Source organism: Dendrobates tinctorius, unplaced genomic scaffold (genome assembly GCF_039654945.1).
Source record: "Dendrobates tinctorius isolate UK_male_01 unplaced genomic scaffold, ASM3965494v1 ptg000011l, whole genome shotgun sequence".
NCBI lineage: Eukaryota > Metazoa > Chordata > Amphibia > Anura > Dendrobatidae > Dendrobates > Dendrobates tinctorius.
Genome location: NW_027361679.1, coordinates 56,324,810 through 56,341,941, shown reverse-complemented (window position 1 = coordinate 56,341,941; position 17,132 = coordinate 56,324,810). Strand labels below are relative to the sequence as shown.

At 39.7% G+C, this 17,132-nt stretch overlaps 1 protein-coding gene and 1 long non-coding RNA gene across 6 annotated transcripts in view; one reads left to right on the top strand and one right to left on the bottom strand.

Moving 5' to 3' along the window:
- Positions 1–17,132, top strand: part of EPHA5 (EPH receptor A5) — a 671,051-nt gene that overhangs the window by 504,899 nt on the left and 149,020 nt on the right. For all 4 annotated transcript variants that reach the window (XM_073542503.1, XM_073542522.1, XM_073542495.1 and 1 more), the window contains exon 6: positions 16,013–16,137. In XM_073542503.1, coding sequence (XP_073398604.1) covers positions 16,013–16,137 — 125 coding nt within the window. The remainder of the gene's footprint in view (positions 1–16,012; positions 16,138–17,132) is intronic.
- Positions 1–17,132, bottom strand: part of LOC141047431 (uncharacterized) — a 250,589-nt gene that overhangs the window by 155,080 nt on the left and 78,377 nt on the right. The gene's annotated exons all lie outside the window — the stretch shown is intronic.

Sequence of the window (17,132 nt, the reverse complement as noted above, 5' to 3'; positions counted from 1 at the left end):
TGCTGGCTTCAGAATGAGTTACTGGGGGAGGCCACATTATCTTTACTTTATCTGATATTTTGGGGACATGATTTGTTGCACTATAATATAGGTATGACAGGTTCTCCTCCTGCTCTTAGGGCAGTTTCACACGTCAGTGGCTCCGGTACGTGTAGTGACAGTTTTCTCATGTACCGGAGACACTGACACACGTACACCCATTCTTATGAATGGGTCTTTGCACATATCAGCATGTGTGTAAACACGTACAGCACACGGATCACGTTTGTGTGCGGTCTGTGTGTGATCCGTGTGCGTCAAAAGCTGTCCGTGTGATATGTATTGACACGGACAGCACATGGACACCACGCGGGCACCGCACAGACACCACACAGATGTGACACACAGACACATGGACAGCACACGGATGGCCTACGTTTACACACGGACACGGATAGCTCCGGGACCGTTTTCTCCGGTACCAGAATTATCTGGATGTGGGAGACTGCCCTTATATATGTAGCTGTAAGGTGCTGCTACTTCTCCACACACTGCCAAAAAATAAACAGTGTCCCAGTCCATATGTAGTGTGCTGTGAAGTCTGCATTGCACTATTGTATAGGCATTTACTACAGGCCGCCTGTACAAGCTGAAGATATGGATGAACCCTTTATGCATCAAATGGCCAAGTTCTCCAAAAAATATGACATAGTTGTCATGGGAGATTTCAACTATTCTGACATTTGTTGGGAATCTCTCTCAGGAAAAACTAACAGGTCAAGGAAATTCTTATCCTCTCTTGCTGACAACTTTATCTTCCAAAAGGTAGGGGAGAAAACAAGGGGAACTGCTACCTTGGATCTAATCCTTATAAACTGGGAGGAAATGGTTGAGGAGGTAAAAGTGGCTGGGACCCTAGGAGGTAGCGAGCATGCTAATTTAGAATTTTGGATAACTAGAGGAGGAAGACCTGTGAAGACTCGGATGTCAATGTTAGATTTCAGAAAGACAGATTTTAAGGGATTCAGAAAGAGAATTGGAGGGATCCAATGGCTGGATATCCTTAAGGACAAAAATGTTCAGGAAGGATAGGAAATCTTGAAAAATGAAATTCTCAAAGCATAATTGTTAATAATTCCGAAAAGAGGGAAGAATAGGAAGCATTTAAGGAAACCAGGATGAATGAACACAGAACTTAAGCACATGCTAAAAAGGAAGAAAGAAATGTTTATGAAATGGAAAGAGGGAGACATATCTAAAGAAGAATATAATGCTGTCTGCAGAACCTGCAGGGCACAAATCAGATTATCTAAAGCTGAAAATGAATTGAGGCTTGCAAGAGACGTCAAAAGCAATAATAAAGGATTTTGGGGATATGTTAAAAGTAAAAGAAAAGTCAAAGATGCTATAGGATGTTTACAGGATGAAAATGATGAAATGGTAAGACAGGATGTTGAGAAGGCCAAACTTTTAAATTCCTATTTTGCATCTGTTTTCTCTCAGAAAGGAAATGTAACATCAAATGTTCTTCACTGTCCTATTAAGGGAATAGAAGAATCCAGGATATCTATAAACAGAAATATAGTGAGGAAACACTTAGCTAACCTAAATGAATTCAAGTCTCCAGGTCCTGATGAATTACACCCCAGAGTACTGAAGGAGATAGCAGAAAAAGTGTTTGAACCCCTCTCCATAATTTTTGAAAATACTTGGAGTACAGGAGAAGTCCCAGAAGACTGGAGAAGAGCAAATCTTGTTCCTATCTTCAAAAAGGGGAAGAAGGTGGACCCAGGAAACTATATGCCAGTGAGTCTCACTTCTATACCAGGAAAGATCTTTGAACAAATTATTAAACAACATGTATGTAAGTACCTTGATAAGAATGAAGTGATTAAACAGAGTCAGCATGGGTTTGTAACTAATAAGTCATGTCAGACTAACTTAATTTCCTTCTATGACAGAATCACTGATTGGGTGGATCAGGGAAATACTGTAGATATAGTATATCTTAACTTCAGCAAAGCATTTGACAAAGTATCTCACACAATCCTTAGTGAAAAAATGGCTAAGTATGGAATGGACAAGGCAACTGTTAGGTGGATTCATAACTGGCTTAGTGATCGGACCCAAAGAGTGGTTGTAAATGGCTGCACATCCAGTTGGAAGAATGTCTCAAGTGGGGTACCACAGGGCTCTGTCCTGGGCCCTGTATTGTTCAACATCTTTATCAATGATTTAGATGAAGGAATTGAGGGTAAACTGATTAAATTTGCTGATGACACAAAGCTAGGAGGGATAGCTAATACTAGAGAAAAGAGAGAAGAATGTTTTTTAACAGGGAAAAATGCAAAGTACTTCATCTAGGCAATAAAAATGAAAAAAGCATATACAGAATGGGAGGAATAGGGCTAAGCAACAGCACATGTGAAAAAAACTTGGGTATACTAATAGATCACAGACTGAATATGAGTGAACAATGTGATGCAGCAGCAAAAAAGGCAAATGCAATTCTAGGATGTATTAACAGAAGCATAAAGTCTAGATCACATGAAGTATTTATTGCCCTCTACTCCTCTTTGGTCAGACCTCATCTGGAATACTGTGTCCAGTTTTGGGCACCTCATTTTAAAAAAGACATCAATAAACTGGAGCAAGTTCATAAAAGAGCGACCAGAATGGTGACCGGTCTGCAAACCCTGTCTTATGAGGAAAGGTTACAGGATTTGGGAATGTTTAGCTTGCAGAAGAGAAGACTGAGAGGAGACTTAATAGCTGTCTACAAATATCTCAAGGGCTGTAACATTGTAGAAGGATCAACTTTATTCTCATTTGCACAAGGAAAGACTAGAAGCAATGGGATGAAACTGAAAGAGAGGAGACACAGAATAGATATTAGAAAAAACTTTTTGACAGTTAGAGTGATCAATGATTGGAACAGGCTGCCACGAGTGGTGGTGAGTTCTCCTTCAATAGAAGTCTTCAAACAGAGGCTGGACAGACATCTGTCTAGGATTATTTAGCAAATCCTGCTTTTGAGCAGGGGGTTGGACCAGATGGCCCAGGTGGTCCCTTCCAACTCTACGATTCTATGATTCTATGATTCTTACCTGTAGGCTGGAAGCCTCTGCTGCATCCACGTCCTAAGTTACAGGATCGGTGGCACACATCAGGGGAAATCTGGTATTTGATTCATTATAAAAAGTTCAACTTTACTGGACAGTTCAGATGCATCAGTCTTTAACATGCTGTATCGGGCACAGCTCCCTCAAGTTCCAGTTTCATTAACCCAATACGTTTCAAGCCTCTGCATACATTCAGCTCAGACTATCCCTGTCAGCCCCAGGAATTTCCCATGTGGCCCCACAGCACGCCTAATTTTCTCTCACATGGTTCCCTGTCCAGCTTCCTCTTTATGGAAGTGTATAGTTTGGGCCATAGGACCTGGACGTTACAGGAAGTTCCACATTAAATTTGGTGTAGCCTCATGCTTTTACAATGATATGTACTCCATATGCCTCCAGCCCACTGCACACTGAACATGAATTTTACACAAATCTCTCACTAACTACGACTGACTGTACCAGAAAATGATTCCTGCTCTTGCTTGACCATTCTCCCCATGATGGGCAGGTCCCAAACATTTAACTGTATCTGCTCCTGCAGTCTGCTGCTAGGACAATCTAACCTTTTACCTACATTCTATCAAACAGCTTGCATTACTTTTCCTACTTTAACACAATACTAACAATACTTATCCTATACCGATCACTTATACAGTAACAGGCCCACCACTGCCTATCTGTCCTAATTTTCCTGAGCTGAGTGTCCCAAGTTACCTTAGACATTACAATGCTGTACCCACACAGCAGCATCAGTTCTTAAAGCACTCTATTCATTTTTCATTATATCATCAAAACACAATACAAATGCATATTAATATTCACACTAGAACTGATGTCTTCAGGGGAAGGTATATGACAGACCCTGCAACACCCTACACAGCTTTCCTCACAGACTGCACAGCTCTCCACGTTATATAATGGCTGCTAGTGGATGAACATTTCACCAGATCTGACCATCTGTCTTCTCCAATGGATAAGCAGAATTCTTATGTGAAGTTTTCTATTGGACAAGGCTGATGGACAGGTCTGATCACGTGCTCTTCCACCAGCAGCCATTTTATGGACTGGAGAGTTGTGCGAACCCCGTTAATGCTATGGCATATAGTGTGGTTGCAGATTGTGTCTCTTTCACAGTATCGTTTATCAAACTGACTAGCAAAGTTCCATGTATCACATGACCACAGATGGTACTGCCCTACACACCCGTGTGAAATTTTCGAGTGCTGCCTTGGCTGTCGCTGAGATTTTTTTTATCTCAGGAGCCTATGGGGAGCTGTAAAACATGGGTGAAAATAAAAAACCTTTCAATTTACTTACATTTTGCATTCATGTCTCATGGACCTGTTGCTTAGTGAGAAATTTGAATAAAAAAAGTGACCTTCTAGGGATCTTTTTAATGACTTGGGAGCAAGGACATCTCTTTAGGGGGAAAAAGTTGAGAGATGAAAATGGAAGTAACTAGGATACAATTAGGATGACATCAGAAAAAATACTTGGTCCATTTATATCAGATGGAAGCACAAGTATGTGTGAACGCAGCCTACCTTGAGGGGAATGGGAACGTGCGATACCTTTTAGGACCACAAGTACAGATCTGTACCGAATCTGATTCTTCAATCGGCTGATCGTTGGGTATGCTGGAATCATTGATTAAATATCCTGGCTCACTAATAATAAAGTTGCAGAAAACCCATTTCCAGTCATATTTACAAGTGCAGAAAAATTTATAAGGAATGAACTATTGACAGATCCTGTTGATTTCTGACTTTTCAGCTAGTCAGTTTCAGTCTAATCAAAATACCTTGAAGTGCCTCACTCCTTTATCATGTGAAAAATACAACACACTTTTGTTTCACTTCCTTCCATTGAGTTCACTTCAGAAAGCAGCGCTGCAATTCTTAGCAACAGCATTTACTGAAAAAATTGAAGCAAAAACCATCTACTCTTAAAAACTTTCACTTTTTTAACCCCTTTCCTTCATTGGACATAATATTCCGTCCATGTGCCCTGGGCCCTAATTAACATGGACGGAACATTACGTCATAGCGATAAGCAGCGCCCACGTGATTCTAGAGCACTGCCCCCATCCCTTGTGGGAAATATGCAAAATAGAAGCCGCGGAGACACCATTACATGTTTCTCAATGCAAGCAATGACTAGTCAGGTCTTTCCCCGGGAAGGAATAACCACGGGAAGGGCAGTCTCCAATGAAGAAAACCACCTATGCCAAAACATGGTATCCATCCACAGACAGCTGTTTCGGGGTATTTGCCCCTCATCAGTGTGGAGTGGGAAACTGGCTAGTAGGAACAATGCCTAGTAGAAGACTATGTAAAATGAGGATGATTGACCTTATGGAGATCAAGATCCAACACTGCGGAGACACCATCACGTGTTTCTCAACGCATTGATTCTAGAGCACTGCCCCCATCCCTTGTGGGAAATATGCAAAACAGAAGCCGCAGAGACACCATCACATGTTTCTCAACGCAAGCAATGACTAGCCAGGTCTTTCCCAGGGAAGGAATAACCACGGGAAGGGCAGTCTCCAATGAAGGAAACCACCTATGCCAAAACATGGTATCCATCCACAGACAGCTGTTTCGGTAGTTTCCTACTCCACACTGATGAGGGGCAAATACCCCGAAACAGCTGTCTGTGGATGGATACCATGTTTTGACATAGGTGGTTTCCTTCATTGGAGACTGCCCTTCCCGTGGTTATTCCTTCCCGGGGAAAGACCTGGCTAGTCATTGCTTGCGTTGAGAAACATGTGATGGTGTCTCTGTGGCTTCTGTTTTGCATATTTTGCATATTTCCCACAAGGGATGGGGGCAGTGCTCTAGAATCACTGCGTTGAGAAACACGTGATGGTGTCTCCGCAGTGTTGGATGTTGATCTCCATGAGGTCAATCATCCTCATTTTACACAGTCTTCTACTAGGCATTGCTCCGACTAGCCAGTTTCCTACTCCACACTGATGAGGGGCAAATACCCCGAAACAGCTGTCTGTGGATGGATACCATGTTTTGGCATAGGTGGTTTCCTTCATTGGAGACTGCCCTTCCCGTGGTTATTCCTTCCCGGGGAAAGACCTGGCTAGTCATTGCTTGCGTTGAGAAACATGTGATGGTGTCTCCGTGGCTTCTGTTTTGCATATTTTGCATATTTCCCACAAGGGATGGGGGCAGTGCTCTAGAATCACTGCATTGAGAAACACGTGATGGTGTCTCCGCAGTGTTGGATGTTGATCTCCATGAGGTCAATCATCCTCATTTTACACAGATTGCTGATCTGTCACAGCGATCTGTGATGTGACAGATCAGCGATCTGTCACATGATAGTTATGTCCCCCCTGGGACATTGTAATAAAGTAAAAAAAAAAAGTGTGAAAATAATTTTAAAAAAATCGCTAAATAAATTAAAAAAAAAAAAAAAATTCCCCAATAAATTCATTTTTCGGAAATAAAAAAAATAAATAAATTAAAGTACACATATTTGGTATCGCCACATCCGTAAGGATCCGCCCTATAAAACTGTCCCATTAGTTAACCCTTTAAGTGAACCCCTTAAAAAATTAAAATAAAAAACGAAGGAAAAAATAATGATTTATTATCATACCGCCGAACAAAAAGTGCAATAACGTGTGATCAAAAAGACGCATATAAATTTCCATGGTACCGCTGAAAACATCATCTTGTCCCGCAAAAAACGAGCCACCATACACCATCATCAGCGAAAAAATAAAAAAGTTATAGCTCGCAGAATAAAGCGATGCAAAAATAATTATTTTTTATATAAAATTGTTTCATTGCATAAAAGCGCCAAAACATGAAAAAACGACATAAATGAGGTATCGCTGTAACTGTACTGACCCAAAGAAGAAAACCGCTTTATCCATTTTATTGCACGCAGACCGGCGTAAACGCACCACCCAAAAGAAATTCATGAAGCGCTGGTTTTTGTAAATTCTGCGTCCCAAAAAACTAAATTAAAAGCAATCAAAAAATGTCACATGCCTGAACATGGTACCAATAAAAACATCAACTCGTCCCGCAAAAAATAAGACCTCACATGACTCGGTGGGTCAAAATATGGAAAAAATTATAGCTCTCAATATGTGGTGATGCAAAAACTATTTTTACAATAAAAAGCGTCTTTTAGCGTGTGACAGCTGCCAAACATAAAAACCGCCATAAATAGTAAATCAAACCCCCGTTATCACCCCCTTAGTTAGGGAAATATAATAAAATTTAAAAAATGTATTTATTTCCATTTTCCCATTAGGGTTAGGGCTAGGGTTAGGGGTGTGTTGTGGTTAGGGTTGGAGTTAGAATTGGGGGTTTCCACTATTTGCGCACATCAGGTGCTCTCCAAATGCAACATGACATCTGATTTCAATTCCAGCCAATTCTGCGTTGAAAAAGTCAAATGGTGCTCCTTCCCTTCCAATCTCTGCCATGCACCCAAACAGTGTTTTACCCCCTCATATGGGGTATCAGCCTACTCAGGACAATTTGCAAAATAACTTTTGGGGTCCTATTTCTCCTGTTGCCCTTAGGAAAATAAAAAATTGGGCCAAAAATATCATTTTTGTGGAAAAAAAATATGATTTTTTTATTTTCACGCCTGGGCGTTATAAACTTCTGTGAAGCACTTGGGGGTTCAAAATTCTCACCACACATCTAGATAAGTTCCTTGGGGGGTCTAGTTTTAAAAATGAGGTCATTTGTGGGGGGATTCCACTGTTTTGGTACATCAGGGGCTTTGCAAACGCGACATGGTGTCCGATCTCAATTCCAGCCAAATAAGTCAAATGGCGCTGCTTCCCTTCCGAGCTCTGCCATGCACCCAAATAGTGGTTTACCCCCACATGTGGGGTATAAGCATACTCAGGACAAATTGCACAATAACTTTTATGGTCCTGTTACCCTTGGGAAAATAAAAATTGGGGGTGAAAAGATCATTTTGTGGAAAAAATATGATTTTTTATTTGTACTGCTGTACGTTATAAACTTCTGTGAAGCCCTTGTGGGTTCAAAGTTCTCAACACATATCTAGATAAGTTCCTTGGGGGGATCTAGTTTCCAAAATGGGGTCACTTGTGGGGGGTTTCCACTGTTTAAGTACATCTGGGGCTCTCCAAACGTGACATGGCATCCGATCTGAATTCCAGCCAATTTTGCATTGTAAAAGTCAAACGGTGCTCCTTCCCTTCTGAGCTCTTCCATGCGCCGAAACAGTGGTTCCCCCATATATCAGGTATCAGCGTACTCAGGACAAATTGCACAATAATTTTTGCAGTCCAATTTCTCCTGTTACCCTTGGTAAAATAAAAAAAATTGAACCTGAAGTATTTTTTTTGTGAAAAAAGTTAAATGTTCATTTTTTTTTTAAATATTCAAAAAATTCCTGTGAAGCACCTGAAGGGTTAATAAACTCCTTAAATGTGGTTTTGAGCACCTTGAGGGGTACAGTTTTTAGAATGGTGTCACTTTTGGGTATTTTCTATCATATAGACCCTTCAAAGTGACTTCAAATGTGATGTGGTCCGTAAAAATAAAATGGTGTTGCAAAAATGAGAAATCGCTGGTAAACTTTTAACCCTTATAACTTCCTAACAAAAAAGTTTTTGTTCCAAAATTGTGCTGATGTAAAGTAAACATGTGGGAAATGTTACTTATTAAGTTTTTTGTGTGCCATATCTCTGTGATTTAAGGGCATAAAAATTCGAAATTTGGAAAATTGTGAAATTTTCAAAATTTTCGCCAAATTTCCATTTTTTCACAAATAAACGCAAGTTATATGAATGAAATTTTACCACTAACATGAAGTACAATATGTCACGAGAAAACAATGTCAGAATCACCGGGATCCATGGAAGCGTTCCAGAGTTATGGCCTCATAAATGACAGTGGTCAGAATTGTAAAAATTGGCCCGCGAGTTAACGTGCAAACCACCCTTGGTAGTGAAGGGGTTAATGCAATTTCCTAAATAATATTTTTCTGTACTTGGATTTTGAATATAGTTTTTCTACCTCGCATCCCAAGAGCCCTAACTTTTTCATTTTTATTTTGTCATAGTTGTTTTTTCGGGACTAATTATAATTTTGAAGGAAACCATTCATTTTACAATATATTCTAATGAAAAATGGGAAAGAAGTAATCCATCTTTGTTTTTAGGATTTTACTTTGACGTAGTTTACTTTACAGTATAAAATGACGTAACTTTACCCTGTAGGTCACTATAGTTACAATGATTCCAAATTCACGTAGTTTTTTTTATGTTTTCCTATTTATACACTATATGGAATAGATATTGTGATTTTTTTTGTTTGGATAATTTACTCAGGAAAAGGAGGGTGATTTGAACTTTTCTATATATTTTTTTTATTTCTTAAAAATATTTTTCAAAGTTTTTTTTGTAATTTTCTACTAATCTCCTACAATTGCTTGATTACTTGTACAGTACAGTGCAATACTGTAATATAACAGGCAGTGTATTGTAAAAATTACCGACCTCTACAGGCTGATTTGCCTCAGGGTGCAAACCTGGTAGACACATGAGCCTTTAATCTCACTGTAAGGCAAAGAGGCCAATGTGCTTTGTAAGGAACACCCATCCACTATTTCCAACCTCTTAAAATGGATCTGTCAGCAGGTTTTTACAATCTAATCCAAGAGCAGCATATTGTGAAGTTAGAGAACCCGATTCCAGAGATGTATCACTTACTGGGCTGCTTGCTGTTTTGATAAAAATCTAGAGAACTAGTAAACCTGCTGTGTGGTAGTCAAGTATATTAATGAGCCCTGTATTTGCCCACACACCTCTGATTGGCAGGTTTCTGTGTACACAGAGCATAGGCAGAAAGCTGCCAATCAGTGGTGTGGGCTGGGTTATTCAAATTTCAGCATTCAGAGGACTGATAGATCTGCAGCAGAAAAAACAAGGAGTTTATGAAAATGACAGCATGCAGCACAGTAAGTGATTCATTGCTGGAATCAGGGTCTCAGATGGAGTAGCAAAAGCCTGGTGACAAATTCTATTTAAGTGCCGCAGTCACAATTGACAGTGACATCTAAGGGGTTGAGCTCCTGCAGTCAGAGCTAATTCCAAGCTTAGCAGTTAGACTCGAGTGCTGGCTGTACAACACAGCCAGCGTCTGCTTTCTATGTAACTCCTCTGTAGATGCAGTGCACATTTATTGCCGATGACAATCTGGGCTGATTGGGTTTCACAGGCACAATTGTCCCGACACTTACTAGGGTTTGCCGGGTGCTGATGCTGGTTCTGTATCTATGTACTATTAATTTATTACCCCCTACAATACTGCATAAAAAATGTGGTGATAAGAGTAGCCTTTGCCAGCAGAAAAAGTCTAGTATGATTTCAGTGTGATACTAATAACACATCTTTCAGACAGAAAGGGACAGTTTATGTTGTTTTGTTTTCCGAAATGTGTTAGAGTACAGCTTAGTGTCGACGCTGCGCAGCCCTCCGGTATTCTGAGAAAGCTGCCCTTGCAGAATTAGTGACCTCTAAAAACAGGTTCCTGTGCGATTGCACTTTCCCTTTTAAATCATACAGAGCAGTATCTAGTTGCAGACTTTTAGGATGGAATGATTGCAGGCTTTGTGTAGATGCTGAGATTAAATTACGTTTTGTTTGAGAAAGAAAGCTCCAGAATACTTCTACCTTTCTGCTCCAGCGCCGTGCATTGTAACGCAGATGTGCTCCGGATACAAAGACACTATCATCTGAATACCTTGGGGATCGATTTGATATACTTAATTGGTCTTTATCGCACAGTTACACTTTAACACTTCTATTAAAGAAAGCTCAAAGGGGTAAAATTACAAGCTTTATCATCTACTCTGCGTGTACGGTTTCTTCTTTTTATCTCTGCTTTATTCAGAGCAGGTCTGGAGGAACATTGCGGATAGTTCTGGTGTATATCTAGCCATATGGCCTTTCTTTATCTAGATTTATTACAACTGGTTATGGGATGTCTTCATGCATGGAGTTCTTTATGCATTTCTAAGTAAACTACATAGTGGCCAGGTATTAGCTGCAATTGAATTGAAAATTTAAATTCAGCTTTGATTTACCATTTTTTTCTGCACTCCACTGTTTGCTACATTTATTTATATGATGTAACAATAATGGGGATTTGAGTTATTGATCCAAATTAAATTTAGTGTGGCTAAAAAAGTGGACTATAGTTGTTTGCATGTGTGTAAGGAGGTGGCGGGGAACCTCACTTGCCTCCTCTCTCTTGGACACCGTTCAAACAATCATGTGCGGCACACTGACATTGCAGTAATGTTAATTTACTCTGTTGTTTACTACTGTTTTATTACTGTGTTTGTACCGTAATGTGCAATGTCTAAAGTGTCATATGTAATATGTACCTAATTAGTTCAGGGATAGATAGAATTAACTAGGAAGCTGGCCAAACAGGCTGGCAGGGAAGGAATTTCCTGTTCATGCAGCAGAGTCGGGCAGGTTGGCACAAGGCAGAAAGCTCATCACAGCCCAGAACAGAAAGTGCCCCAGTCTGAGGATGCAAGCTGCCAAGGACTGCTGTCAGTGTGGATGGGCCCTAGTGTTGTGGGACCATCCCTAGAAGGACTTTTGTGGCTCCTAAACCCAGATGGGAGCTGGTGATGCTGGGCTCACAATGTTGAGGGACAGAGCAGGAAGCATCATATTATATACAGTGCCTTTAGTAAGTTCCTGAGTGCTCATCCCCAGCGACTGAATTGAGTGTGATATGATGGTAACTAACAGTACCATAGGACTGGGACTTCACTTGTCTGTTTGTGTGCAATGGTGTTCACTGACTGCTGTTTGCTGGACTCGGCCATGACTACCACCCCTTGCCACCTTGTTACATGTGTTTGATGTGTGTTAATGCGCATGCAGACCTGAATATTAGCAAGGGTTAATCTAATAGTATTATACCATATCTTAATATTATATGTCAGAAATATACTGCCCTACAGAGTATAGCATACATTGTATTAGGATTAGAATTGACATCTTAAGCATGTTAGCATCTTGGCATGGATGTAGCATTGCTCAAGTTTAACCTCTTCCAAACATATTATGGACAGTTACACCATGTGTCAGATTACTGACTCTTATGTGGGCTCACACATCAGGCCCGCTTCTTACTTTCTCAGCAGATGATGGCCATCAATATCTGAGAGTGGCATGTACCACATGACGGCAAAGTGACAGGTCATATCACGTGCTGTGTCCATGATGTGATTACTGGGCACCGATGGGTTGCCATGAGAGTCAGGATCTGCTGAAGACCCTTTGCCTGTCATTAAGATCCTCTTGTGAAAGCCAGCGTTTAGCTGGCATTCATAGAAGACTGAAATTTTTGCTATATAGTGCAGGGCTAGGTATAGTACCAGCAATCAGATGATTGCAAGTTCAGCTGCAAGTTAGTGAACTTTTAAATACAGTGTAAAGTGAAAATTTGTTTTAAAAAATATATGAAACAAACCCCCAGAAATTCAAGTCACCACTACTTTTCGCCCCATTTAAAATAAAACCATTACAAAATACACATATTTGGTATCGCTGCATTTGTAAATGTCCGATCTATCAAATAATAACATAGATTTATCTGATTGGTAAACGATATAATGGTAAAAAAGATTGAAATGTCAGGATTACCCTTTTTGGGGGAGCTCCAACACTGCTATAAGAGGCAACCAAAACATCATATCTACCACAAAATGATAAGCCCTTCACATAGCCCAATATCCTAAAAATTGAAAGTGTTTTGGGTCTTGGAAAGTAGCGGCACAAGCTATATATATTTTTTTAGAAAGTTCCAAATTGTTTTTACACCACTTAAATAAAAAAAAATCTTTACATATTTGGTATCTGCATTGTCCTATTGACCTGAATAATTATATTGTCAGGTCAGTATTCTCGTTTAGTGAACATGGTAAATAAAAAGTCAAAAAACAATTGTAGAGTTGCACCTTTTTTTTTAATTTCAATGCACCTGGAATTTTTTCCTGCTTTCCATTGCATCACATTATAAAATGAATGGTGTCATTCAAAAACACAAGCCCCACAAAAAAAAAAAAACCCATATATATTTATGTGGACAGAAAAAGTAAAACCATTATGGCTCTTGGAAAAAGGGGAAAAAAGAATGAAAACAAAAAAAAGTGAAATAGCTCAATTGAGGAGTTAAAGGGTCTGGATTACCTTAATAACCTCTTCCCATAAGCTTTTTAGGCCACATGGATTTCATAGAGATCCCCTGCTCATGGCTCCCTTAAATCGGAGCAGAGTGTGGCTTTTCTTCTGGCTGATCAGAACATGTATTTCTTGGTTGGCTATTTATTTAAATGACCATTATGTAATACTACAAATGTATGGCTGTAATTGAAAGATGGAGCAAGACAACTCAGACAATTTCCCAATATATTCATGTGAAACATCTATTAAAGAGTCCTTCCAAGAAGATAGCCGTGATTCTCATAGCTCATGATGACAATGCTCAAAGGCGATGGGAGATGAAGACTTATTAAATAAAGTAGAAAATCAATTACTTCAATAGGACAATAAACTAGATAGAGATACTAGACAGATAGATAGATCAATCATGAAAAAAGAGGCAGCACTTCAAAATAAGCAAAAAGAAAAAAAGGTCCTTTAACCCCTTTCCGACGTTGGGCGTAATAGTACGCACACGTCGGAATCCCTCCCTTTGATGTAGGCTCCTGCGCTGAGCCCATATCTTTCCCAGCACATGTCAGCAGTTTTGAACAGCTGACATGTGCCTCTAACAGCCGTGAGTGGAATCGAGATTCACCCGTGTCCGTTAACCCATTAAATACCGCTGTCAATCTCTGACAGATCTGTCACGTGATCACGGGTCATCGATGATTTGGCATGACAACCAGAAGTCTCTAGCAGACCTCTATGGTTGTAATAGCCAGATTCTGCGCTCATAGCAAATGAGCATTTCTGCTGCATACTGGCGATCTGATCTGTATGTAGCAGAGCCGATCAAAGTGTTGCAGCTAGTGATGAGCGAGTATACTCGTTACTTAAGTTTTCGAGAGCCTGAATACAAGTGGGAATTTCCTAACAAACAGGCAATCCCCACATGTATTCAGGCTGACTAGTAGCCGCAAATCATGCAGCTATGGCAACAGACACTAAATCTCTGAGCACATCCAAATACTCAGAGATCACCTGAGCATGCTTGGGAAATCTCGAGTAACAAATATACCCACTCATCACTAACTGCAGCTTCTAGTCTTCCATGGAGACTATTGAAAAATGTAAAAAGTAAAAAAAATGTTTAAAAATATTAAAAAAATTTAAAAAATCTAAAAGTTTAAATCACCCCCTTTTGCCCCATTCAAAATAAAACAGTAAAAATATCAAATATACACATATTTGGTATCACCACTTTCAGAATCGCCCGACCTATCAATATAAAAAAGGATTAACCCGATCGCTAAATGACATAACAAATAAAAAATTCAAAACATCAAAATAATGTTTTTTGGTCACCGCTACATTGCAAAAAAATGCAATAACGGGCGATCAAAAAATCATAACTACACTAATATGGTATCAATAAAAATGACAGCTCGGTGCGCAAAAAAATAAGCCCTCACCCGGCCCAAGGTCACGAAAAATGGAGACGCTATGGGTCTTGGAAAATGGCACCATTTTTTTTTTTTAACAAAGTTTGCATTATTTTTCACCACTTAATTAAAAAGGAAACTAGTCATGTTTGAAGTCTATGGTCTCGTAATGACCTGCAGAATCATAATGGAAGGTCAGTTTTAGCATTTAGTGAACATGATAAAAAAAAACAAACTATGGAATTGCACTTTTTTGCAATTTCACCACACTTGAAATTTTTTCCCGTTTTCCAGTACACAATATGTTAAAAGCAATCATGTCATTCAAAGGTACAACTTGTCCCACAGAAAACAAGCCCATACATGGCCATTTTGACTAAAAAAAAGTTATAGCTCTGTGAAGAATGGGAGCAAAAAATAAAAATGCAAAAATGAAAATACCTCCAGACATGAAAGGGTTAATAGCCCATTTGTCATGGCAACATTTCTATTTCATAGACCCTTGGGAAACCTTGTAACTGAAATGTCGCCACACCACAAGGACTAATAAAGGTCCTTTTTTCTTTTTGCTAATTTCGGAGAGCTGCCTCTTTTTTTCATTTTTTATTTTTTATTTTTTTATACAGGATATTTACTTGAGGGGCCCAGCACCCTATTTTTTACTACAAGGTATTGGTGTTGTTCCAATTTTTCTGTCTAGATAGAGAGATAGATAGGGTGCATATGTTTACAGAGTACTGCGAGATTCCCTGGGACTTAAGGCCCCTTTACATTTAGCGATGCACCAGCGATCCCGACCATGATATGACGCGGTCAGGATCACTGGTGCATCACTAAATGGTCGCTAGTGAACTGTCACACAGGGAGATCTCACAGCGATGTAGCGACGCAGCAGCGGTCGTTACTTACCTTTCAGACGCGGCGATCCTGACGTCCTCCCACCCGCGTCCACGCGTCACTCGTCGGCGCCAGCAGGAAGCCCAGCAGGAAGCGCCCGCCGAGAAATGGAGCTGCACGATCTCGCGCGATCAGCGACAGACAGGAGGGGAGCCGGTCGGAGGTAAGTATCACACATAGCGATATCGCTAGCAATATCGCTGCTGTGTCACAAAATCGGTGACACTTTAATATTGCTATGTGTAAAGCCCCCTTAACTCTTGCTTCTACTACGATCATACTTGCTATTAAGCTTTCATGGTAACTCGTCTTTTAGCTATAACTAAAATCAAGAAAGGGAAACACTCAGCTACTAATGATTTTTTTCTTTGTCTCTGCAGCCCCGTCTCCAGTCACTCATGTGAAAAAAGGAAAAATTTCCAGAAATAGCATTTCCTTGTCTTGGCAGGAACCAGAGCGACCCAACGGTATCATCCTGGAATATGAGGTCAAATACTTTGAAAAGGTCTGACCTTCTGTAATATACAATTATATCTTGGTGCTATTTGCTCTCACTAACTCTTCTTGGTTGGGGAGCTGTCAACTACATAGGGAAATTGATTACTAATTGATTGTGTCTGCCGTAAATTACCAGGGTGACTTCCAGTGTGTGTTTTTCATTAGTGTGGCACAGCGGCTTGGAAAAACACATTAGAAGTTCAGGTTGGCGATATTGGAAGACATTGCTCATCTGAATAAAGGTCATCCAATGAATTAATATATACTATATAGTGCTGCATATATGTATCATAATTTATCCTATTTCTTATAACACATTGTGATACGAGCTCATCCAGACAGTGCAGGAAATCATTCTGCATGTAAATCATTGCCTTAAAATGCCGCCTGTAAGTCATTGATTATTTGGCTAAAGCTGGAAACAAAACCCAGGAAATGAAAGCACGTTGGAAATATTCCACTTACTAACAGCACGTGCGCCTGTAATTTTTCTTTCCTCGTCCTGTACTGTGCCACAGGCAAAAGCAATTATGTGATGTGATAAGAGAGAGTCTTACTAACAATGAAGTGATATAAACTGTTATGTTAGAAGGGAGCAAAGGAAAAAATAAATAAATGGAAATTAGAATTAGTTTTAATACACTGATAAAGAGAACTTGAAAATATACAGAGCTTTGTGGTGAGTGTCTTAGTACATAGAATTGCAACAATCATACAAACAGCCATGTATAATTCTCATCCAAGAGAAAAAGAAAACATTAAGAACATAGCAAAGTCATATGACGGTCCTCTAGGCATATCATGTTCTTCCATAGTGTGCCACAGTGTTTTATCCTGAAAGAAATAATATTGAAAGGTATAAAACGTTATGCGCACTGGGGAGTTTAGTAAGATATGATTGCTGTATTAAAGATTGGTTTAATATTGGTCCATACCACAACCCCAAGAATGAGCAGTTTCCATGGGTCATAGGGCTCATTCTTACCTCAGTTATTTTTCAGG